Source organism: Carettochelys insculpta, chromosome 4, assembly GCF_033958435.1.
Source record: "Carettochelys insculpta isolate YL-2023 chromosome 4, ASM3395843v1, whole genome shotgun sequence".
Classification (NCBI taxonomy): domain Eukaryota; kingdom Metazoa; phylum Chordata; order Testudines; family Carettochelyidae; genus Carettochelys; species Carettochelys insculpta.
The window spans coordinates 127727332-127752449 of NC_134140.1; the positions used below are offsets into that span (position 1 = coordinate 127727332).

The 25118-nt window shown below is 48.6% G+C and overlaps 1 protein-coding gene across 2 annotated transcripts in view; it reads right to left on the minus strand.

Moving 5' to 3' along the window:
* Window positions 1-25118, minus strand: part of SHROOM3 (shroom family member 3) — an 87404-nt gene that overhangs the window by 16454 nt on the left and 45832 nt on the right. The window contains exons 2-6 of one of the 2 annotated variants that reach the window (XM_074993772.1): window positions 17583-17714; window positions 9804-13092; window positions 4736-4809; window positions 853-993; window positions 109-762 (exon numbers count right to left, since the gene is read on the minus strand). In XM_074993772.1, coding sequence (XP_074849873.1) covers window positions 109-762; window positions 853-993; window positions 4736-4809; window positions 9804-13092; window positions 17583-17641 — 4217 coding nt within the window. In that variant the 5' untranslated portion in view covers window positions 17642-17714. Of the gene's footprint in view, window positions 1-108; window positions 994-4735; window positions 4810-9803; window positions 13093-17582; window positions 17715-25118 lie in introns of both variants that reach the window. The other variant, XM_074993771.1, reaches the window with a different exon arrangement.

Below are 25118 nucleotides of genomic sequence, written 5' to 3' on the forward strand. Positions count from 1 at the left end.
CCTGTGTCCATGACAGATGGATTGGGCCCAGTATATCTTACTCCTTCTGGCCCTACGAAGACCATGTCTGGCTCTGGAATACATCATGGCAGTACAGCTCTCCCTTACCTTATTTTCGCCTCTGCTGTCAGCCTTACGGACTTGTCTCCTGTTGCTCCACATGCCTCAGATGCAGCCAAAGGAGGTGGAGGTGGAAATACCTCTGCGTCCTTCATGAAAGTGCTGGGGGTCAGCTCAGGAGGTGGTGGGGGTGAAGAGTTAAACGCGGTCCCTGCAGCTCTGGGCTGTGACTCCTTGATAAACACCTCATCATCACAGTCTTCCAACAGGCCCGATGGGGGGGTTAGTTGGAGGCCCGACTCGGAGATCCGCAGAGAGATCTTTCCATAGGGAGGTGGAGTCTCTGAGCCAGAAGAAGTGCTGCTTTGGGGCGGTGGGGTCTGCCACCTTGGAAAGAGCTTCTGCCCAGACACCTGAGCAGGCACCAAACCCTTTGGGATGCTGTTGTCATTGCCCAAGTGAGCCCATTTCACTTTTGGTGGGAGGGGTCTCTGAGGCAGCAGGGCCTTTCTCTGCATCGCTTCTTCGGCTAAGTCCTCAGGGGAGCTGTCAGCACAGTACAGAAGCTGTGCCTGGTCTTTGCTTTCAGGGGGGGCAGCATCTACTTTGGTGGGGTGCCTCACAGCCAGGTCACCCCCAGCAGTCCACAGGTCTGAGGGAGACCGTGGGGAGTGAGCAGTGTTCGATAAGGCCTGACCAGATCTGGAAGAAATAAGGTTAAGGCGTGAGGGTCTGAGGCCCTGCTTAGGGTCAGAAGAGTGATTCTTCGAGTCTGCTGGCAATGAGACACACCTTTGACTTCTACCGATACGATGAGGAGGTTCTGACACCTGGTGGCTCTGATTCAGAGCGGAGGAGCGTGTAAGGTCATGGCCAAGAGGATGGGGACGGTAATAAGGGATGGTTGGCTGTTCAGGGTGGCTTCTTTTCTTACTGTGGAAGGACATAAAGCAAGATATAACTACGACAAATCTAACACCAACCAAGCTGCCACGTGTCCCTTTAAAAAGCAAAGGGTGGTTAGATTAGACCTTAATACCAAAAGGGCTGCCAGTTCCTGCCTCTAGTTAAAGCTGACTGCAATGGCATTGCACAGGTGAAACCAGCAGTTAATTCTTATCTCCTTAGCCGAGGCATACAGATATTATGGAAATGGGCTGGGTACCATATAAGGATCTAAAAAGATAAAAATTACCACCAATCTATTGATAGGTTATTTTTTAAAGGCTGTATATAACAGGGTGAAACATCTGATTTGAGGACTGCAGGAGAAATATGTGCCTGTGGGATGATCCGGCCTACAGAAAATAGCAGGAATTGTTGCAATATAGCTAATAATGCAGGCACTAAGCAATACAAATATCTATACAGGCAAAATCCTAGTCCAATGGATTAGTTAGTTATTTAGCTCCAGTTAGCATTGTGTTTTATTGTTGTGACTCCTATATTTAAGGGTGCCAGATGCTTCTTAAAACATCCTGTTTTCACTCGCTCATAATTTTGCCAAATTTAAACCGTGTACACTGAAATTTCCCAAGCTGGATGCCTGTTTCCGGATGATCTTTTGCCACGTGGGTGAAAATTTCAGCTAACATGGCTCAGCTGCTGCCAAGAATGAGATTAGCGGAAAACGTATTGTTTTACTCCCCTTTAAAATCTTACAGCTGTGAGGTCCTCTGGAAAATTAGCCTATTATATACTTTTAAAGGAAGAGTTATTAGACTTATCATAAAGCATAAGTACTAGGGAGGCCCAATTAAGGCTAATGGGCAAACTTAATTCTGACATTTCCTAACTTTTGATTGCTCGACTTTACCACGTTCACATTTTTAATGCAGTTTTTTTTTTTTGCTTTTTATTTCTGACATAGTGCCAGATGGGTTCCAAACACTTTGTAAACAAGACAAAGACAAGTACTTTAGCCCCATGAGCTACCAATCTGAATGGACAACAGACTAAATGGTTTCCATGACTTTCACGGATGTTCTCAAATAAATCAGAGCTACAGCAATTGTCTTGCAAGTGGAAGACCCGTTTAGAAGATCACATAAAACTCACAAGCCTGAGCAGCTGGAAAACAAAATGAATGATAACAACAATTAATACACACGAGATATCTCAAGCATGCATTACGCTGTAGAACTATATCCTGTAGTGTTGCAGTTTGATTTTTGTACAGGTTGAATGCTGCACCATTGAAATGATTTGCTTTGTGCGCTGTATGAGATTCGAGGACGAAAGGGCTTTTGGTTATGCTGATGTACACCAGAAATAACGCCATCCAGGCCTGAGGGTTACTCCAGATTTACATGACTGTGACTGAGAAGAGAATTTGGCAGCATTTAGCCTCTAGCGAGAGAGGGAGTAAACCGCCCAGCCAGGCCACTACTGGGACTGACTGTGGGACTGACAGCAGGGATGTGTGATCTTGAGCTTCTTGGTGTTATCAGAAGAACTGGATGGTAGTTCTCCAATTGCCCATTGCACTGTAACTCTAACTTACACCAAGGGTCACACGGTTCCCTGGCAGGCAGAATCCACCTTTCCTCCCCTCTCAGGCTGTTCTCGCAGGAGCTGCAGCACAGAACATACTGCAGTGTAGCATAGTCTTCTGTGTCTCAACTGTCCTGTATGGGCCAGACTGTGACCCCCTTACTCTCACTGGGCTGCAGTGACTGGCACAAGTAGTCCTATTTACTTCTCAGGGCTCCCCATGCAAATTCACTGACGTGAGTAGGGGGATGACAGTCCCTAATGTCCCTATTTAACTGGGACGTCTGGATCTGGGAGGGGTCCCTTCCCCAATACCATCACAGTCAAAGGCCAAACTCCCACTCACTGCAGTGGTGCAGAGTCAGACTCAAAACATGGGGGTTTGGATATTAACACTCACTCCTGATGTTGCTTCTGTCTAGGTGAAGAATATCTCCTAGCATGACCAGAGGCCCCAGCGTGATCTGGACCGTCCTGATATTGGGGACTTTGTCCCTTCATCACACCCTATTTTTCACACTTACTATCTGGTCGGCTTCTGTGTCATGATGAGGTCGGTCAACCTTAACGGGGATCCACCTATGTTTTTTTCAAGCACATGAATGGCATCCATGCCCACACGATACGCCAGTGCAGGGCTGGGATGAGTGGGCCCGTCACTTCTGGATTCAATAGAGTTCCCAGGGCATATTTGGTTCCTGCCTCCACGTTTCAGCTAGCCAAAGAATCCGGACCATGAAGTGCCAGGCGCTTGACACACCATTGGAAAATGGGCCAATAGAACACTTGAGTTGTGGAAGCAGTAGAAACATCACAAAGATGTGGAGACAGTAATAATAATTCAGGAATGCTGCTCTTGGCAGGCAAGCACATAACACAATAACCCATTTCCTGCCCCTCTTGGCTCACTGTCAGACGTGATGTTACTGCCCGTTATTTAGAAAGCAGCTTGGGAAGAAAGAGAAGCAATGGGAGCTATAGTGATGAATTAAGAAATATTGAAGGTCAGTAAAATGATGAGGGCAGGGAGGGTGTCAGAATAAGAGCCAGCTGTGCCATTCTCTACTGAGCACTGCCAACACTGCTCAAATCCTGCAGGCAAGAGCACGCTTTTAAATATTCACAAACAGGGGTGACTTAGGGCAAAATTCTGTTCCGTGGTTTACTCTGCAAATCGGCAAGGAGCACAGGAGGTGGACGAATGGATCCAAACCATCAAGTTCAACATCCTGTCTCTGACTTGCCCTGCCTTGTCCACCAGGACTGCCTTTCCAGCACTCACTGCATTACCGCTCCAGTGCCGTCCTTCGGGAGATGACTGAGGATGCGATCCCAACATGATGAAAGGGTAGCAAGGCGTTGTGTTTGTAGGTGGCCGGAGACTGGAACTCCTTTGTGAATAATTATTTAATACCACTGGGGTTTTGTTGAGATAGTGTGTGTCTAGGGGGCTAGAGCTTTGTATGGGAATCTTTTTAATATTTAAATTGAAACAAACTAACACATTAAACAGATCAGTTTGAAATGTGGTCAGCATCCAAAAGTCTGTAACATAGCAGGGCTGGGCTCTATGTATGCCCATCCACCCCCTTATAATTTTGTGAGTTTTACAATCACTTTTAAATGTGTCCTTCTCCTGTTGCTGAGTGAAAGACAAGCCCCATTGCAACAAGGTACCTAAGCACAAGGGGATTGCTCCGGTGTTAGGATTAGGTACCTGCTGGAGTAGGGCCACGTGAACAAAGGGGAACATTAGGGTATTTTTTCCTCCAGTTTCTCTCTGTTGCAGAGAGACAGAGACACCCACGAACCTAAGATGTGGCTTTTAACAGCAGCAGGACAAACACTGTCAGCCACGAGTGATATTTGTTCGTTAATGGGACTTAGGAGCATAGAATATGCTACAGAAACGTGCGTTGAGGAGAGGCCATCTGAGAGAAGGGTTTTACCTTTGATTCATTTCGGTGCTGAAAAGCAAGAGCTAACAGAAGCTTGGCCCTTCTAACTCTGGGCCAAGTGTATCACATAAAACAGCCAAAATGTGGTCTCCCAGGACATACGGTCTGTCCAGCTCCTAACGTCCCATTCATTTAACCCAAGGATGCATTACAACTGCTGCCAGTAGCAGAGGGGTTAGTACCAGCTGAGCCAGCAGCTGGAGAAGAGACACATATAAACCTACCTATCTCCAGTGCCAACCCCATAAGGATTTGTCACCAAGTGGCCAAACTCATGGCTTTCCCCAGTCAGCCAGTCCTGCAATGCAAAGGGAGCAGAGTTAGCAGCAAGTAGAAAACTGCTGAAGCTTCTGAACAAAGGAGCACTCTGTGTATCATTTACAGATGAGGAGCAAAGAGAGGGAGTGATGTCTAGTGGTTAGAGTAACATAGGCCACCAGGGGACTTACAAGGCTTCCACGTGCTAGTTGAACCAAATGGACTCACTGAGGGGGCAGCACTTCTACAGCCACCATCCCTGGGAGATTCCACAGAAGGATGAGGGTCTTGTTCCCTTCTGAGATGCCCCAGCAGAGGCTGCTGCAGGGATGCCAGGACTCAGCCATTACCCTCACTTCCCCAGCTAACACTGCTTCCTTTCCTGCTGCTCTGGCCACCCAAGGGAGGGGAGACGGTGGTGCATGTTCATGGCCAGAGGCTCTCTGACCTGACTTACCTCAGGAGAAGCCAGTGCAAGCCAGAGTTGAATATTGCCCAAAGCCCTTAAGAGCTTTCAACCACACTGTGATTCCAAGGCCACCGTTTTCCTACTGGGCCCTTCCTCGGATTGGCCGGACAGCCTGTGCAAGCACAGCACAGACCTCGTGCCCATTACAATCAACGGAAGTTTGGCCCCATAGGTCTTCAGTGGGAACGGGACGAGGCCCAGGGCCTCCTAAGTGAAGAGGAATTGTCAGAGATGCAGTGGTTGTCAGCTGCCCGGGGTAATGGCACAGTGTAGCAGCAAAATCCTCCTCCCTAGGAGATCAAGCATCACGTAGCACTTCCCTACCACAATGTGCCATCGCTGGTCTGTCTCTTGTCACCATTCTACAGCAAAGTCTCCCAGTCCTCTCTGAGTCTATTTCTGTTCATAAACCCACGCTCAGATCTCCAAACGACTCCCGTTTACACCCCAGAATAAAGGGCTGGATTTCAATGGCCCTCAGCAGGCTGGCGGCTCAGCTCTTTGGAAAGACGAGTCACTGGTCTCCAGGGGAGCTGCTGGGTGCTGTGTATAGTTGCAGAGCCAGCGCTGAACACCGAAAAAAAAAATCCAATTCCCCCCCGGTTTTCTTTGTTCCCTTTCCACTGCCGAGCATGGGAGAGGGAGCGTAAGTGCTGAACTTGATTTAGATGTCGGGGAGCTGATAGACAGGCAGGCTGAGACAAGCCAAAAGAGCAGAGAGAAGGAGGAAGACAGAAATATTGCTCTGCAGACAGATGGCTAACAATTCCCCACTGCTATGGGTTTCCTAACATCTTTAAACAAATGCCTATAGTGTTATGGCGATGGGATTTATCCTCAGAATGAAGAGAACAGCACAGACTGCAAGGAAAGCTCTGAAAAACATACAACAAGCCACAGCAGTCTGTTTATAACATGGGAATGACTGGTTTCCACACAGTGGTACTGAGCTGGTTAAAAACTATTGTGTGCTCCTCTCTCCACACACACTTCCACATTTTTGGTTCTGTACTGTGACTCTCGTCCCAGTTCTGAATAAAATCCTTATTCATGAAAGTATGGGCTTAGGTTTAAGCAGATGCTTACGCTGGATTTTTAAGCCCTTGTTTGCAGTTAAACAAAAATGCTTTCCTGAATCAGGGTCAAAGAGTAAAATTTTCCAATGTGCTTTAGGAACCTAACTCCTGTTTTCAAAAGCCTAAAGCACTTTGAAAAGTAGGAGGTAGCCTCTGAAATCACTTAGGACACTTTCGAAAGTGCTGCCCTTACTACTTTCTTCATCAGTAGAAATTTAAGTACATGTTTCAGTGATTTCCTGCACTTGGGTCTATTAAAAAAACCAAAGCAGCAGAAATGTAGCATTTAAAGACTAACAAGATGATGTATTCGGTGATGAGCTTTCGTGCGACAGAGCCACTTCTTCAGATCAATTTAATTTCTGATACAGACTGACATTTATCAGTACAGAGGACCAAAAAGAAAAAAAAATTGCAGTAAAAAACTGACAAATCAAATAGGATTGAAGGAAGGGGTTGAGAGGTGGGGGGATGTTAACTGTCCTGTCTGAGATCCTGTCCTGTTTGGGTCCATTAGAATAGCTGCATTTATTCATCTTCTTCCCAGAGCCAACTCCTCACCTCACACTGTTTGGGACCTTCAGTGTCACTGCTGCATACAGGGGAAAGAAGCAAAAGGAGCCCACAGAAAAAATAAATACAATTACAAAAGGTCTCAAGATGCTCACAGGTGGTACCCCAACACAGACAGCAGGCTTGGGAAACAGGAGCTGGAGCAACTGGTTTCCAGACTGCTATTGTAAAGTACCTTTTAGTGGTGGTGATGGTGGGGAATATCTTTACACAGTACTTTCCCCAGCTGGAATCCTGTTTGTATTTGTTCCTGCTCTGAAATGCACCATGAGGCAGAACGGGTTTGCTTCTTGGCTTTTACAGTAACATTTTCACATGGGAATGCCCTCCTTGTGCACAAGACATTTCACCATTGACTATGTTTGTAGCAATGTTACACAGATGGGTCCATTGCCCATTCTTGGTATTTGATATTTAGCCGCTGCTTTTTATACTACGGTAAAAAATAGCGCATGGACTGATGCATTTCAAGGTGGGAGATTTCAGGTAAAATGTATGCTAGGGTTAGGAAGACAGACTCCAGCTCCGGGTGCATTTCAGAGAGGCTCTCCCTCAGCAAAGCGCTCTATTTGCTAACTCAAATCCTTATTTAATTCATTTGCTAACACTACACGATGACAGCTGGATCCACTGTTTTATAGCTGTAGGTGTGCCTGGTGGGGAGCCATACTTTAAAACTTGGGCTCAGGAGAACAGCAAGGGAATATTTTTAGAAAGCGTTCTCCCTCTGTTGTGTTCTCTCTCCAAATCTCTCTCTTTCCACTAAGGGACCTATATGGAAACAGTGGGATGAATCAGCCACTCCGGCGCTGTCAGTAGAGTTATACTGATTTACCCCAGCTGAGCAGCTAACCTGGGATTTTGCTTTCTTAGCCGTGCACTTGCTTTATCTGCTGCCCTTAAAGCCGTTCAGCCTCCTGCCGCATTTGTGACATCATCATCATTTTCATAACAACCAGCTGGAGGGAGAGAATGCTGCCCTGGTTCCTCCTCCGGATGGGTTATAGGGGGACTCTCCAGGGTTGAAGTTACTTTGACAGCTTGGAAGGCATACCGCCTCGCTCCCTGCAGGCAGTGCAGAGCAGGGCTCTCAACCTTTTCAGACTACAGGACTCCTGCCAACAGTCTGATCTGTCTTGTGTCTCCCCCACGTTCACCTCACGTAAAAACTTACTTCACCAGCCCGGCGATGCAAACAGCCACCACAGGCTCGGCACAGGGTGGGCAGGAGGCCTGGCACCAAGCACTGGAAAGGGCGGGAGCAAGGGTAGAAGGGGGGTGGGGGGCTGAGGGCATCCATCCCTCAGCACTGCCCAGGTTGCGGTGCTGCCCCACAATTCACAGCTTTGTCGCGGCACGTCCAAGGGGTCTGGATCTCCAGATGCCGCTGCTGATAAAGTAGTGGTGGCGGTGGATAGAGCTCTGGGCTCCTTTGAAATGCCAGGCTGGGGGGCAGCTGCCCCCTTTACCACACCCCCACGCCCCATCAGCAGACCTGCTTCAGACATAAAAACACAAAAGTGCACACACTCACCTAAACACAGCTTACTTTCCCTGTTTTACTCCCTTACTGTGAAACAAATGACTGGGAATATAAATATTTTACTTACATTCAATGCAAAACGGCATGCAAAGCTGTATAAACAAATCACAGCCCAAGAAATTTTAGTTTGTACTGACGTTGCTAATGCTTTCTATGGAGACTGCTGTAATGCAAGGTACATATCTAGGTGAGCTGATGTACCTGCCCCAGGTGTACACGTATCCCTGGCTGAGAAGCACCGGAAATGAGTGAATTCCAGAGCTGCCCGGCACCATGCTGTGGGAATGGCTTTTTGGAGTTAAAAAAGAGAAAAATCCTGCTTGAGTTATGCTGAGAAGTGGACCACTGCACAGCAGCTCCAAGACTGTGGGAGCACAAAGGTGACCCCTTTTGCCCTCTGAAAGCTCCGGAAAGGCCCGGGCCACTTCCAGCTTTTGAGGCCACGAGCCATAAACCAAATTAAAAAATGACGACGCACGACAGTTTGTCTAAATCATTCTGAGCTATAATTCTAGCCTCCAAAGCTCTTGGAACCCCTCCCAGCTTGCTATCACTCCCCAAATTTATCAGCATCCTCTCTATGCCACCATTTAAGCTGGTGCTGAGGACATCAAACAGAGCCCATCCCAAAACTGATCCCTGTGGAACACCACTTGTTATGGTTTGCCAGCAAACCAAAATCAGGCACCAAAAAAGAGCGAGACACAATCTGAATGGTTTTCTATTTAACAAATGCTTTTCTAGCCTTTTCTCTGTGCAAGGGCACTGTTTATTGAGGGATGGGCAGAAAAACAAGTTGCGAAACTTACCTCATTCCAAAAAGTGTCTAAACTGGAGGGCCCCTTTGCACTTGTGAGCAAGGCCCAATGGTCCCCTGATCCTCCAACCCCCCTGAGGTTGGCCCTGCCCTTGCACCGTGAGCTGGAGCTGCGTCTCTAGACTGAGGATTTCAGTCAAGGAGCAAAGAGCAGGAGGAGGTGTACTCTTAAAAACGACATTGCCATCGGACGAAGCGGGTCTTTGCCCACGAAAGCTTGTGCTCCAAAATATCTGTTAGTCTATACGGTGCCACAGGAGCTCTGGTTATTTTTACTCTTATAAACATTACACGAGCATCCTTTCCCCAAGCAAATATCCTGAGTGCTAAGAAAACGGGGGACGAGATACAGAGAAGGGCTGGGCCATCCAGCCAGCTGGCGTTTCAAAGTGCACCAGGCTAATTTAAACAGATCATGAGGCCCATATCTCAGCACACATTTAACCTCATGGTAAGTAGAGAGCAACCCACACAACTGAGTGCCAAGCTAACTTCCTAACACCCCCAGCCCACGGAGACTCCTGGCCTGTGAATATCAACCGGACCACGCACGTACCTGGTGTTTCTTGTCAGCTGTCGGAGACGACCTGGACCGCACATGCACTGTGACTGACCGTTTCTCAGCTCTGTCGAGCAAGTCTTCTGCAGACACCGATTTCCCAGATTTCCTGGGCAACGAGGCCTCTTTGGTGGCCTGTTCCTCTGTCCTGTAGAGGAGTTGGCTGCGTGAGCCGCGCTGGCTCGCCTGGGTGCCTTTCAGGAGCTCCAGTCTGGATCTGTTATCTCGGCGTTGGTCCATTTTAAAGTGGCTTGCAAAGGAACTACTGCTGCCATCCCGGTGCCCTTTCTTTTGCTCAAACCCATTGAGATCAAAGCAGCCCGTGAGCCCAGGGGGAAGGGTAGAGGAGATCCGGCCTGCTCGAGAGACCTGCTCGAGTGACTCTCTCCAGCGGTAAAGCTTCTGATCCTGGAGAGAATTTATGCTGGAGGCAGAGGAGAGGCTCTGGCTGTCCAGCCCACTCGTTTGCAGGCAGGAGCTTTGGGAGCGCTCTCGCAGGGCACCAGCGTCTTGAGAAGGCCGCTTCCCTGTTTTGCGTTCAATGTAGTCCGCCAGTGCGTTCTGCTGGAGCTGCTTCAGCTCTGGCCTGGAGAGACTGATGGTGGAGCGAGCTTTGCTTTCCTGCTCAAAGATCTTGCGCCGGTCGGCCACCCTGTTCTCTGGGAAGACGAAATGAAGGCCCTTCTTCTGGGGGGAGAAGGGAGAGGGCTCACTCTCCGAGATACCCACTTGGTTTATCTTGTCGGGCTCAGAGTAGGACCTCTTCTTCTGCTCAGGCGTCAGCCGCTTCCTGCCCCCGACGCGAGACATGTGCTGGGGCCCTGTGTGGCTCTCCCTCTCAGTGTGATCCAGGGGCTGGGCATTGGTCTGCGTCGGAGTGACGCTGTGCCTCTCCTTGGGGGCATGCCGGGATGCTGCGGTGCTCCTCATCCCAACGTGGGCTGAGGCTGGCCTCTGTGCACTCCTCCTGGGTTTGCCCTCAAGGGGTGGGCTGATGTCAAGGTCTTTGCGCCTGAATGATGTGGCCCTGAGGACCTTGGACTGAGCATCTTTAATGCTGTTTCTGTAGTTCCTGCTGAACGAGGCACCCAGCTGTGAGCCGGGAGCCTCCTGGATGTTATCCCTCCACAGAACTTCCTCCTCCATCTCACACGTCAGCTGGAACGTGCTTCTGCTCTGTGTCAGACCAGAGCTCTCTCTCTGCTGCAGCTGACTTACTGCTCCCACCATCTTCTGCTCCACAAACTGCCAATCAACCTCCTCAGTCATCACATTCCCATCCCCGCTTGCCTGGCGCGTGCATGGTGGCTTCTCAGAGCCCATGGTACTGGGTAGCTTGCAGGCTTCGGTGACTGGCTGGCTGTGCTCCTGGGAGCCTGCCGTGTTCCGTACATCCTCTGGGCTGTTAAGAGTACACCTGGCGCTGGATGACCGGCTTGGCCTGTTTGGCCCGTAGTCATGGCCAAAGCTGGGCACACCCGTGCTCTGCGGCCTCTGATTGCCTTGCTCACGCTGCTCAATCCTGCCGACCTTCTCCAGAACAGAACAGTGGGGCTTGCTGGAGTCCACCTTCCCGGGCTGAATGCTTTGGGTGCTGCTAGAGCTGAGCCGGTTGCTGCTGAAATCAGAGGCCTTCGGGTGCAGCAGAGAAGAGGGCTCCTCGTACTTTGGCTCAGCACGGTGGAATGGGGTGACTTCCTCCTCACACCTAGTGATGGGTTGGCGGACCAAATCGTTCCACCGGCCACACGCTTGCCCTCTCCGGTCCTTCTGTGCTTCATTATCGTCCTGCGTGAAGGAGAGTTTGGTCTCAGAATGGCCCTCGCGTTGGTGCGTCTCCTTTTGCTCCAAACTATTTTGCCTCCTGGCGCTCTCTAGGCTGTTCTGAAAGGGGGGGAAGCCCAGTTGCTTGGCCGTGCTGTCAGGCCACTGATTATGGCCCAGGAGGTCTCTCTCACTTTTCTGCAGATTAGCGTTTTTGTCCTCTGGAAACTCAGCCACCCAGTGCTGGGGCTGATAGAGAGCTCTGGTCTCACTGGCTTCCCTCGAGTGGGCTGGCAGCGAGTGTGAATTGTGGTTGGAGTGCTGGGCGTTGCTCGTGAGGATGCTGTGCAACGGCACGGAAAGGGAGCCTGGCTTGTCCTTTTGTGAAGGGGTCAAATGGGCGTCCAGCCCGGATGTGCTGTGAGGTTTGCACTGAGCATACTGTGTTGCTGCTTCCTGCTTTTTCTCTGCAGCCCGTGGCCCGTGGCCCAGCTGATAAAAGACGGCCGATCTGTTTCCGTTCTCATCAACGCTGGAATGCCCGCAGCCTGGGGCCTTCTCGTATGAGGCCAGAAGAGATGGCGCGTACCCACTCTCTTTGGCCAGGGCTGGATAGAGCGTCCCATTGTTGCTTGCCAAAGGCTGGGGTGCCTGGGCAAAGTGTGGCTCGAGGGAAGGTACAGGGTAGATGCTGGTAGGAAGCAAAGGCTGTCCTGGCTGGGCTGCCTGGGAGTAGCTCTGCTTCGGTCTCACTGTAGGGCTGCCCTCGGGGCTCTTCTCCACCACAGTGTGCAGCTGCCCTTCTACAAACATGGGTTTCAGCAGCTGCCCCTTCCCCAGGGAGCCGGAGCCAGCGGTGGGAGGCCAGGCCCCTTTCGGCTGAGCTCGACACAACTTAATTTGATCGTGGCTGGACCAGGAGCTGGGCTTCTCATGGTGCCTTGTTGCTGCATAGCTGTCGCTGCGAGCTGGTGGCTGGGGGGCCTCCTTCAGGTGCTGACCCTCCCCATCAGAGGAGATCCTCCTTTGCTCGCCCCAGAAGGGGACTCTGCTGTAGCGGCTGTAACCAGGCAGCTGGCTGGAGCTTCGGCCTCCTGGCTGTGTCCGTCCCTCGCCACTCGGCCGCAGCATGGAGGAGTTCACCTCGTACTCCTCAGAGACCCCTCGCTGGGCGTCGTAGACCGTCTTGACGTACCGGATGTCGGCCTGTCTCATCTCCTCCTGCGGGCTGCCTCGGAAGGGGACGCTATCCACAGAAAAGGAGCGCTCCTTGCCGAAGGCAGGCGCCGGACACTCCGGGATGCTGGAGTTGGTGGAGAAGGAGCTGTACGCAGAGTCCCTCTTGCTGTGGATTTGGGCAAGCTGGTCGATGCTGTTGGTGGACTTGGCCGGCGAGAGGTGGCAAGGGTGATACCCAGAGGGAGGATGGTCCAAGGTCTCCATGCTGCCCCATGAGCTGTACTGGTCAGGGCTTCTCCTCAGAAAGCCATGGTCATAGCCAGAGAGATCACTCGTCGAGGAACTAGGGGGGAGAGAGCAAGAGAAGGCAAATATCAACTGATAGCAAGAGAGACAAGCTTTGGCTTATAAACTAGCTCTGAGGCAAGATGTTTAGTTTTTACAGGAACAGACGAAAACCCATATTTGGGCCTGACTCTGTTCCCTGCCTGCAGTCTTCTTGGTTTGCTAAGAGAAATTGCTTGACATTGCAACACGTCTCCGATTTATCACTTCGGGGTGGGGTAGGGGGAGAAAAGCGGAAGCCCAGTGAAAACCATGGAGCCAGGGAAGATCTGCCCCACCCATCGAATCCATTCAAAGCACTTAAACACTAAAAATAAAGTTACATGCCAGGGAGGGAAAGAGCAAGCAGCTGGAGCAGCATCTTGGGGGAGGAATGGGCTCTCTCCCTTTTTCCCGTTTTGTTTCTTTTTATGGAGTTGAAGGCTACACCCTGGCAGTCTTCCTGGAAACTCAGCTGGAGCCGAGAAATTGTGTTTGCAGTGAGAAAACTAAACAGACAAGACAGAAAGGAGACAGGAGGTGCGTGTGCATGGCTGTGTGTGTGTGTGAGGGGAGGAAATAACAGTAGTGTTTTGATAACACCCAAGGAAATGTTTACAGCCCCACCCTCGATGTAGTTTAGCAGGCAAAGGTGTTCCCCATTAAAGGACCTGCAGAGCCTTAGGTAGGTCAGATATACCTTGAAGGAGGACTCTCTCAGGAGGTCAGTGGAAGTCTGCCCATAAAGAAGACTATTCAGGTATTCTTCTAGCTACTGGGAGGGAGGGAGCTGCTCTTGGTTCAGACGTGTGGAGGGTTCATATTGTTGAGAGGGTCTTTCTAGGCTCACAATCCCTGTTTCACTCCAGCAGATGTTCCTGGAGAGAGCTCTTTGAGGAACTACTTCTCCTCCCGCTCCGTCCTCAAGGGTCCTACGTAACTCTCCCTCTGGACACAGTTCACACAGTCTTCCTTTAATGCTCCTACACGGGCTGGCAGGAGTTGCTTGGGAGCCAAGTAAACTGATAACCCCATACCTCCTAAACAAATAGCTGTGGAGGTGGCCCATCACATGCCCTGCATCTCTGGAAGCAAGATTGGGAGCTGGGAAGCACTAAGAGTTGGCCTGGCCCAGCAACGAGGGGTTGGTGCGCCGAAAACAGCCACAGTAGCCACCCGGGGTGGTTAGTAGTCACACCCTCAGCTCTGAAACAGCTATATTCCCTGGAATGGCCAGTCCAGTTCCTGTGCAAGGGCAGCACAGCCACTCATCTTGCTCACGCAATGCTCTTTCCTGGGGGCGCTTACTGGAGGTGCTCAACCTTCACAGCAGCTGCTGAAGCTCATAGGAGTTGGGGGTGCTCAGTAGCTCTGAAAATCAAGTTACCAGGTGCTGGGAGGCAGGTGGTGTAATGTAAACCAGTCCTCCAGACCAACTTGGAGCCACTAAAGAGTCCCCAGTGCCTCCCAAAGCAGGCTTGGATTGTAAACTACCTCTGCACACAGCTTGATTGAAGGTGCTTAGCTGTGGAGAGGACAGCTAGAAAGAGAGGCGGGCGGATAGGCTTAAGGAAAAGCAGGGAGCAGGAGTCTGACTGCAAAGCATAAGACCTGGTCTACACAAGGGCATAAAGACGGTCCCAGATATGCAATTCTAGCTACGCCATTAGTGTAGCTAGAATCGATGTATCTGGATCGACTTCCTGCCCTTGTGTAGATCAGGGCTCTGTGGGCTCACACTCACATGTCTTACTCCAGGGTTGACGGCCGAGCCTAGAGAAATCGATTTTGGTACATTGAACCACCCGTAAGTATAGACATACCCTAAGATGTGTAGGCCAGATAAGTCGACTGTAGATAAGTCGATTCCAGATGGAATTACATATTTACGATCAACTTTAAGGTCTAGTATAGACTGGGCCTCAGCCAGGACACGAGGATTCCACCAAGGGATGCTGACCCATGGAGCTAGCAAACTGCCCCCTAGATGCCACCGGTGTGCTCCTTTAAAAACATGGAGGAAAAAGCATCCCTGGCAGTGTGATCCAGGCTGGAGCTCTCTGCCAGAAATGCAGCAGCCGTGAGTCTGTCAGTTGAATGGGCTACAGGATGACTTGAACGGAGGGCTGGAAGGGAACCCACATTTCTGCTGTAGCACCTGAAAGACTAACAATTTTATTTGTTAGGCAATGAACTTTCATGGGTACAACCTGGGGCTCATCTCCTAATATATAAAATTATTAGTCTTCAACGTGCTACAGGACGGCTTGTTGTTGTTGCCGTTTTGAGAAGCTACAGACTAACACGGCTGCCCCCTGAGATGATTTACACATTTCTACGCAAGCTCTTTTTTCGAAATCCTAGCTTGGCTTCCCCTGCCCTCACCCCAGGCTCTTTGGAGCTAGCTCCTGGCTCGCATTTGCAGTGCCAACAGTGCTGAATTTGCACAGAGGGTTTGCACAGTAGCCGTCTGGAGCAGGCCCTCCTTCAGAAGCCCTTCTGCCTTCCCAGGGGAAACAAAGGGGTATATACCTCTCCCTAGACTGCCCATGCCAGCTACTGAAAAGTGTCTTCTGGACCATTTTAGAGCAGCCGGGGAGCTGTCTGTACAGACTTTGAAAAGAGGCTGTGATCATGACATTCACTCCAGCTTGCAGCATCAACCCTATCTGGAAGGGTCTGATGCCATATTTTATTCTTCTTTTCTTTTATTCTTTTAACAGAACTAGGATCCTAGAGTTAGTCTTCCAGGACTGATAAACCACCACAGACTAAGGAGTGAAACACACACCTAATTTTAAGTCTGACCTTTCACCCCCACCCCAGAAAGCAATTGGCAAACCAAGAAATCCTTCCCTGATCTTCACACTCAGCGAGGACCAATAGTGATAAAATACTTTTGGCTATAGTAACTACTCAGGAAAGCAGCTTGTTACACTGATAGGTGATGGCTCCATGCTGCCTGGGTCCTTTCTTTTCTTTCTGCTAATTCTTATTTCATTTTTTTTTCTTTGATGGGCAAAGAAACAGGACGGAGAATGTTTGTGAGGACTTGAAGGCCTGGGAGCGTCTCTCTTCAAGACAGACAAAAAACTACAGCTGTCCGACCATGTCTTTAAAAGGGTGCTGCCTAACATGGGTTTTAAGCCGTTGGCCAGTGAAAGCAGAATAGGGAACACAGTGTTTTAATCTGTTTAGGAACCATTTTTCAAGACTTAGTCTAGGTCTTGAGTTGCAATATTGTGATAGTACAATAGGACTTGGCTGAGTCCCTGCTTAGCAGTTGGCTAGCTGAGTGCTACGTGGGATTTGACTATGACCCTCCAGAGCGGGTAGAAATGCACGGCCAGATTTTTAAGAGCATTCATCATCAACAGTTCCTATGTAGGCCCCTAAACAAAACGCAGCTGGCCGCTTCATTCACAGGTGCTGAGTGCTTGTAAAAACCCAGCCCCAGCTATGGACAGTGAGCACTTCTGAAAATCTGGTCTGTAGCATGTTGAGGACAAATGATCACATTGCCCTGACACACTGACTGGCTATATCTAAACCTAGGGGGCCTGGTAACCAGGGTGATGGGCGATTACTACTGAAGTGCTGCAATGAATATGCAGCACTTCATGAGGCAAATTCTCCCCTGCGGCAACCCCGAAGTGTCAAACTTGGAAGTGCCGGCTTGCCGGGTAGCCACGGGCACTTTGAAGTGCCCGTGCTACTTCGAAGCGCCTTTACTCCTCAAAATTTTGGGGAGTAAAGGCACCTCGAAGTAGCGTGGACACTTCACACGGCAAGCCGGCACTTCGAAGTTTGAAGTTGCCGCGGGGGAGAATTTGCCTAATGAAGTGCTGCATATTCATTGGAGCACTTCAGTAGTAATCGCCCATCACCCTGATTACCATGTCCCCTTCGAAGAAGGGGGCATGTGTAGACATTGCCACTGTGTCCTATTCCTTTGTCTCTGTATTTAGGCCCTGATCCTGCCATGAGCTCCAGACAGGCAGATCCTCAACCCACCATGTAGGCCCATCAAAGTCAATGAGGCTCTAGAAGCCATTGGTGTTCATTGCTGGTTTGGGGCCTTAGCTTAGAAGCCTTGTGGACCAGTCTTACACCTGATGTATGTAAACAGTGGTAATAATCATGGTAGGCAAATACCTAGTGCTTGACTCAAAACCAAATGAAATCATTAGGCATCTTTTAGCTGGCTTCACCGAACCGTATGCCCTTACCCCCTTAAAATTACTACTAAAGTCAACGGGAGTTTGCCTGTGTAAAGACTGGGTAAGGACTGTAGGATCCGTTCTCTGGTAATGAAACAAGTGTATTATCCATAACAAATTGCAGCAGACAGGGAGTTCAGCAGGGACGACTGATTTTATTGCTCAGAGAGGAAGTAGAGAGTTTAAGGATGAGAGTTGTCTTTTCTTGGAATGATGCATGAAAGAAATAAACAACTCTGCTGCCATCCTCTGAGTTTAAAGCGCAGAGTCAAGGCCACCTGGCCCTTACCTGGAATGGAAGGACTGATGCCAAGGAGTGCCAATCGTGCCCTGAGATATTTGCATCATGCTGGGATCGGGTTGGTTCTCGATGAATTTGGTTGAATGCCAGGAGTGTGGTCGGCCCACGAGTTCAGCCCGCCTAGTCAGAAAGAGAACAATCCGATATATTAGCAACACCCAGTCATCCAATTCTTCTGTCTGGGGTAAAAGCTGTGTGAACAGACATGGGCAAATAAATGGCAATTGGCCCACAGCCACACCTCACGCTTCTGTTTGCTGCTACGGAGTTATCCTCTCCCCAGCCATATGGACACATGACACCAAACACGCACACCCGGGCACACTCCATGCCAATACATGCTCATCAGCACGTACTCTGACACACTGACATACAGATGAATGCAGTAAAGCCATGGCACACACAAACCCATTCAAAGGTACCAAGCCCACTGGTTCCTAGTAGATATTTTTCCCCTTGTGTATATTAACTGTAGACATGGGTCCTGAACTAGCAGAGTGATCCCTTCCTCCCTATATGGACACACAGCAGTCCGGGCACGTGAATTATCTTGTAGGACCAGGGCTTTATTTGGCAGCAGCTACAGAATGCGCTGTGTGATGCTTCTTGACAACAATCTTACTGGAACAGGAAGTATAGCTCAGAGGTTTCAGCACTGGCCTCTTAAACACAAGGTTGTAAGATCAATCCTTAAAGATCAACAGCAAATAGACTTTAAAAAAAATCTGCTAAGGATGGTGATTGGCCCTGCTGTGAGGGCAATGGACTGGACCCAATGCCCTCTGAAGGTCCCTTCCAACTCTATGAGATAGGTATATAACATCTGCCACACAGGATTGCTTATATTAAAGCAATGAGGGGCAAAGTTATCTAAATAATTAATAACCACACAGGGAAAGTCTGAGCAAAATTACAGAAGGTCCCTCCAGTCTCTACAGGGCCTATAAACACCCAGAATGACATGTGGCCAGCAAGGTACCATCTATGACTGTCCCTTGCATCTTAACGGTGACTTTCATTTAGCCAGCCATCTTTTCTGCATGTATCCCAGGCTGCAAACACAGCCCTGGCCCAGGAAAGGTTTAAATGCTTCACTTGTCATTGTCACACTCACTTTACAGCAGTTTTGGGCAAACACACCATTTTAAAGCACAGAGTGGCACAGGAGAAGGTCAACCTTGGGAACCTGCTCAATAGTTCGGTGGACTTGTGCTGGCTCTTGCCTTCTGCATATAAACTCCTCTTTTTTGTAGGCCATTTTGTGATAGCTCCCATCAATGCGGTGTGGGCAACACTCAGTCCCATGCTGAGGGCCAGCACAAGACCTATGTACCACTCACAGCTCACAGAAGTCCCAGCATTCTAACGGACACATCACCTTATGGACAACTCCACCCGAACATACAGCAGAACTACTGTATCACACAAGGCAGAACAATACTCCTCTGGGCCACCCCTCTCTTAGAAGTCTTTCTCTCCTGGAGATTTTCATATATTATGCATATGTTCCAAACAAACCAGGAAATAAATAGCCTTAAGCAGCCACTCAGTAGATGTTGTGAAGATGGCTTCCATTAATGCTGCATGAAGCTGTGAAAAAGGTCAAGGATAATATGCAGGCTAAAGCGACTATTGCAATGGGCCAGATACACGTCTCACAGAGCTGGAAGGGACCTCAAGAGGTCATCAAGTCCAGTCCCCTGCACTCATAGCAGGACCCATCACCATCACTGAGGCTGTGGCCACACTTGGCCAAAACTCTGAAATGGCCATTTTGAAGATTACTGATGAGGCGCTGAATTGAATATTCAGCACCTCATCAGCATTAAGACGCTTCCAGCCATGGCGCTTACGAATGCGCGTGGCTCAGCGCAGCTACACAGGGGTCCTTTTCTAAAGGACCGCACATTTCAAAATCCCCTTATTCCCCTCCGCGGAGAGGAATAAGGGGATTTCCAACTGTGTGGGGTCCTTTTGAAAAGGACCCCCCTGCAGCCGCACTAAGCCATGAGCATTCGAAAGTGCCACGGCCAGAAGTGTCCTAATGAGGCGCTGAATTGAATATTCAACGCCTCATTAGTAATCTTCAAAATGGCCGCTTGGAAGTTTTGGCCAAGTGTGGCCACAGCCTGACTGTTTTTTGTTTTTAAACCTAACCTGTCCCAGGCCCCTAAAAGGCCCCCTTGAGAACTGAACTCATAACCTTGGGTTTGTAAGGCTAATGCTCTCACCATGGAGCTAGCATAAATTAGCATTTACACCAACTGAGGAACTGGCTCCATGTTCCTCTTAAGGAGAAAGTCCTCAGAAAATGTGCCATAGCACCAGCTCACCTTTTTTTTTTCAAACCATTTTCAAAGAATTCGTGAAGAACAAACAATAATTTCGGTTTTAAGGGGATGTTTTGACCTGTGAAGGAGAGAGATCTGTTCCCCGCACTCCCACCCCCTTATGACAGGATCCCATCAATAAGAGCTAAACTGAAAATTTAAAAAGGAGGAGCTCAACAAACCAAATTTTACATGTAGGTGCGTTTAAACAGAGCTTCTTTGTTCCATCCCTTGCCAAAAACACAAGGAAGCCGAATGCAGCCAGGTGGGAGGCTGACGGAACTGGCTTTGCTGAGTAACTCATGCCATCACCGTCTTTTATTCCTGAAATGTCCCTTCCTAGCACAAAAAACTTGGGGATTTAAAGGATTTCTTTGTAGTTTCAGTTAGAAGTGAAACCTACAGCATTTCCATTTCTTGCTCGGGACAGCCCATTGTGTGACAGACAGAAGTATGTTTTTCCCAGAATCCTTCAGCAAAGAGCTGTAAGAGGAGATGCATGACCCCGTCCTCTCAGCCATTAATGCTTTAATAGCAATTCAACAACAGTCCTGTAATAGCAGCATGAGTAACCAATGACACTGTTAATCTAACTCAAAAGACAAGCACCGCTGATTTCAGCGTGGGATAACTTTGCATTGTGTTCACGCCTAGGTGTGGCTGAAAATGTGGATTAAGTGTGGCAGAATCTTAGCAGCATTTAAACTAGTAGAAGTGGTGCTTTGGGACACGTGACCACCTGCATGTGTTTCGCTAAGTCAGGCGCACAAGTTCTGTGGAAAATCTGGGCCTGCAATGTGTGACTGTGCACAGGTTTCATGGACTGACTCCCTGTGACTTCATTAGGGTCAGACCAGAAAGTCTACAAATTGTTCAACTGATATCATCTGTGGAGCAGTATGTGTGTATATGTGGCTCAACACCGTAGATGACCTGGCATGTGCGTCCTAGTACAGGAGTGGGCAAGAAGCTTGCTCTTATAGATATTTCCAATCCTTTAGGGCTTGTCTATACTTATTGGAGAGTTGATGCTCTGGAGGTCAATCTTCTGAGGTTCTATTTAGTGGGTCTAGTAAGGACCTGCTCAATCAAACACTGAGGGCAACCCCAGTACTCGTTGCTGTTGTGAGGAGTAAGGGAAGGTGATGAGATAGTTGTTTGCATTGACTGCCCGCTGTGGGAAAGGCGCATAAAATTGATATACGGTATGCTGACTCCAGCTACACAATTCACATAGTTGGAGTTGCATCTCATACATTGATTTTTCTCCCTAGCGTAGACCTGGTCCTAGTTTACTCCTAGAAAGACTGCTCTTAGAGGAAGGAGGCTGTAGCATCGAAAATTAATGGAAACTATTGGCCCCGCAGCTGAATATTTACCTCCAGTTGTGTATTATGGGGAAGATGATTACATTTAACTCACCAAAACTAAGCAATGGTTTACCAATGGGAGATTTTGATTGCAGTCCTGGTAAAAAAACATTCTATACTTGTGCTTTACACCAGGGCACGAGTTTCAGGTACAGGTATTACTGGAAGAGTAATGCTTTTTTTTTTTTTAATTAATGGCCATAGAATTGACTTTTAAGACTCTGTCCAGAACTCTTATCCTGGGCAGACTGGCAGAATGGTAAACCTCTCAGGGTATATTGCTACAATACTGGCTAGCTCAAGGGGCAGTGATTGATCCAATGGGGTCAGTTTATTGAGTCTAGGATAGCATGATAAATCAACCAGGGATTGCTCTCAGCACTGACTCTGGTACTCCACCTTAACAAGCAGCGCAAGTGGCTTTGTATATAGATGTGGTCGTCTCATCTCAAAAAAGCTATATTGGCATTGGAAAAGGCATAGAAAAGGGCAACAAACATGATGGGGGTATGGATCAGGTGCCATATGAAGAAAGATTAAAAAGACTGGGACTTTTCAGCTTCGGAAAAAGGAGACTAAGGGGGATATGATAGAGGTCTATAAAATCATGACTGGTGAGGAAAAAGTTGCTTGTTCCCATAACAAAAGAACGGAGGGGGGGTCACCAAATGAAATGAATGGGCAGCAGGTTTAAAACTAAGAGAAGGAAGTTTTTCTTCACACAGCAGGCCTGTGGAACTCCTTGCCGGAGGAGGCTGTGAAGACCAAGACTGTAACAGGGGTCAAAAAAAGAACTAGACACATTCATAGAGGGTAGGTCCATCAATGGCTATGTGCCAGGATGGGTAGGAATGGTGCCACCAGTCTCTGCCAGAGGTTGAAAATGGATGTCAGGAGAGGGATCGCTTCTGTAATTGCCTGTTCTGTTTACTCCCTCTGGGGCACTGGTTATTGGCCTCTATCGGAAGACAGGACACTGGGCCAGATGGACCTTTGGTTCGACCCAGTGTAACCTCTCTTATATTCTTATGTCGAAGGAGAGCATCTACTGTCAACACACTGCCGTGAAGACACCATGGTAAGTAGATTTAAGTCCACTGATTTCAGCTATATTATTCACATAGCTGTGTACCTCGAATCAATCTTCTCCAGTAGTGTAGCTCAGCCCTCAGTATTGCAGTTAATTTCTGACTCAAGACAAACAACAAGCCAGATCCTCATCTTGTATAAATCACGGTAGGTCCACTGGCTTCAACGAAGCCAGGCCAATTTACAGACAGCAAGGATCCAGCCCAGAGAGTAAATGTTTCTAAAGGCAAAACTCCCGCTCTGCGTTACACTGACTCATCAGATTTGTTTCACATCTGCACTTGTCTGACGCTCATTTAATGTTAGGGTATTGCATCACGACAGTGATAGCAGAGCCTCATAATCTGCAAATCAGAATCCTGGTGATAAAATAGCCCTTATATTGCCAGGGCTTGAGGAGGTCAGAGATTGACAGAACACCTTTTCCCAAGGAGATTTTCAAAACCACCTAGGGGACTTGGGATGAATTGGACATCCCTGCCAATAAGGCACCTTTGGAAATCTGCTGAAATTTGCACAGAAGCAAGGTCCGCGCGAGTGGTCCTCATTGCAGGTCTGGGGCCAAACAAGGTGTGTCTACACAGTGTTTTGGAGCAAGCCCCAACCCCCAGGCTTTAACGGCTGGGCTTCAGGCCAAGCCAGAACACGAGAACGGTGTCTACTCTACACCGCTATTTTCAGAGAGCTTCACACAATTTTTCTTGCCCTGGGCTGGGAGGTTCTCTCTAAAAACCTGTGATGATCCACCCACAGGCTCTACCATAGAGCTGTGACACCAGCACCGTAACGAAGGTGGGGGAAATGGGGCGCTTATCCCAGGCACAGCATAACCAGGGGCGCAGCTCTGGCAAGTTATAAGGCCCCTCCCTTCTCTCTTTGGATTGTCTGTGCTGGCCCCTGCCCCTGCCTCGGCCTGAGCAGGAAGCTTCTGTGACCTAAGGGGTTAACTCCCTCTCTCCCAAGTTACAGGGTTCTGCCCACTGCTCTGGGAATGGGTGGGGCCTGGCTGCTCTGCACATCAGGGGCCGGGCTTCCCAGTCCCATGCTGCCGCCACCTCCATGTGCCTTGGGCCAACCCCAGCCCTTAGGTAGATTGGTGTCTGCTCCTACAGGGGAAATAGGAGGTTTCTTGAAGCTCATTATTTTATGATGAGTTTGCTGCTCTAAAGACACATAAACTAACTTTATAATAAGTATTAGAATTATTTTGACATTTATTAGATGTTCCTTTGTTTATATTCTTGTTTGTTAAGAATCCCGTTTTATTTATTGACTATTTTTAATTATCTATGTAAAATATGTTCCACTGCTCTCCCCGCTTCAATCTTTACTGAAGGAACAGAGTTAAAAACAGAAGAGTTCAAGTGCCTTGGCAGTGTGATAGCCACTGATGGCTCCCTTGACAAAGAAATCAATGCCAGAATCTGCCAGACCAGCCGGGCCCGAGGACTTCTGAGAGAGCGAGTGTTGAATCAGCACAATATCCGACAGTCCACTGAACTGAAAGTGTACAAGGCTGTAGTCCTGACCAGTCTCCTGTATGGCTGTGAAGCCTGGACCTTCTACAGAAAACATATAAAACTGCTGGAGCGCTTCCACGCACGCAGCCTGAGGTCAATACTGCACATTCGATGGCAGGACAGAGTTATGAACCTGGAAGTTCTGGATAGAGCAGGAACCACGAGCATCGAAGCCGTGATTCTAGAAGCCCAGCTTCGCTGGACAGGGCACGTCATATGAATGGAGGAGTCGAGAGTCCCTAAGCAACTCCTCTATGGTGAACTCTCCCAAGGCAAATGGAATCAAGGCAGGCCTCGCAAGAGGTATAAAGACTGCGTGAAGGCCAACATTGCTCATGCTGGTTTAAAACCACATCAGCTAGAGCAGCATGCAAAAGACCGAACAGGCTAGTGTGCTCTTGTACCACACGCATATGACAACTTTGGAGAGCAGCAACGTGTACACCTCATTGATGCCTGTGAGAGGAAGAAAGCAACAACAGCAGACACTCCAACAGAGCCAAGACATTTCCCTTGCCCCCACTGTGAACACCCATGCAGTTCAAAGCTTGGACTCCTCAGCCACATGCGAGTCCACAACCGATGAGCCTGTGCAAGCTCAAGATGTCATCGTCGGACGGAATGGACTACCTACTACTACCGAAAATATACGTTTGGTACATTACTGTTCTAAATAATTTTTGTAGATTTTTCTTAAAGTAAAGATAGCAAACTAGAGACATTTTTTAATCTGGAGGAGATGAAACACATAAATAAAATACCTTGTTATGGCTCTGTCGCTTCTTTTACAGACAGAAATGGGATTATCAAGTAAAAGTTCTTCTGTCGCTTTCTGGCCTAGGTCTGAGACAATCTAGACTGCAAAGCATATAAGGGCATTTCAGAGATTCTGTGCCACCAACAGCTTTATGCTTTGTATTTTATCAGGAGGGATGTAGTGTATTCTCCATGTAGAAGGAAGAAGTAAAAAACCTAACTCAGTTTTAGTTGGCCCCTGCAGCCAGTGCCTCTCTAATGATGTTTTTACACCTCCACCGTGAACGGACTAAAATCAAAAGAAAATTAATATTAAAGCTTTTTAACAGTTTAACTGAAAGACTGAACACTCTCTCTCTCTTCTGTTTACAACTTAAAAACCATATCTCTACCTACAAAACAATTAATCCCCATTAGCACACTAATGCAAATCTCTCTGTACACAGTGTTCTGCAAAGA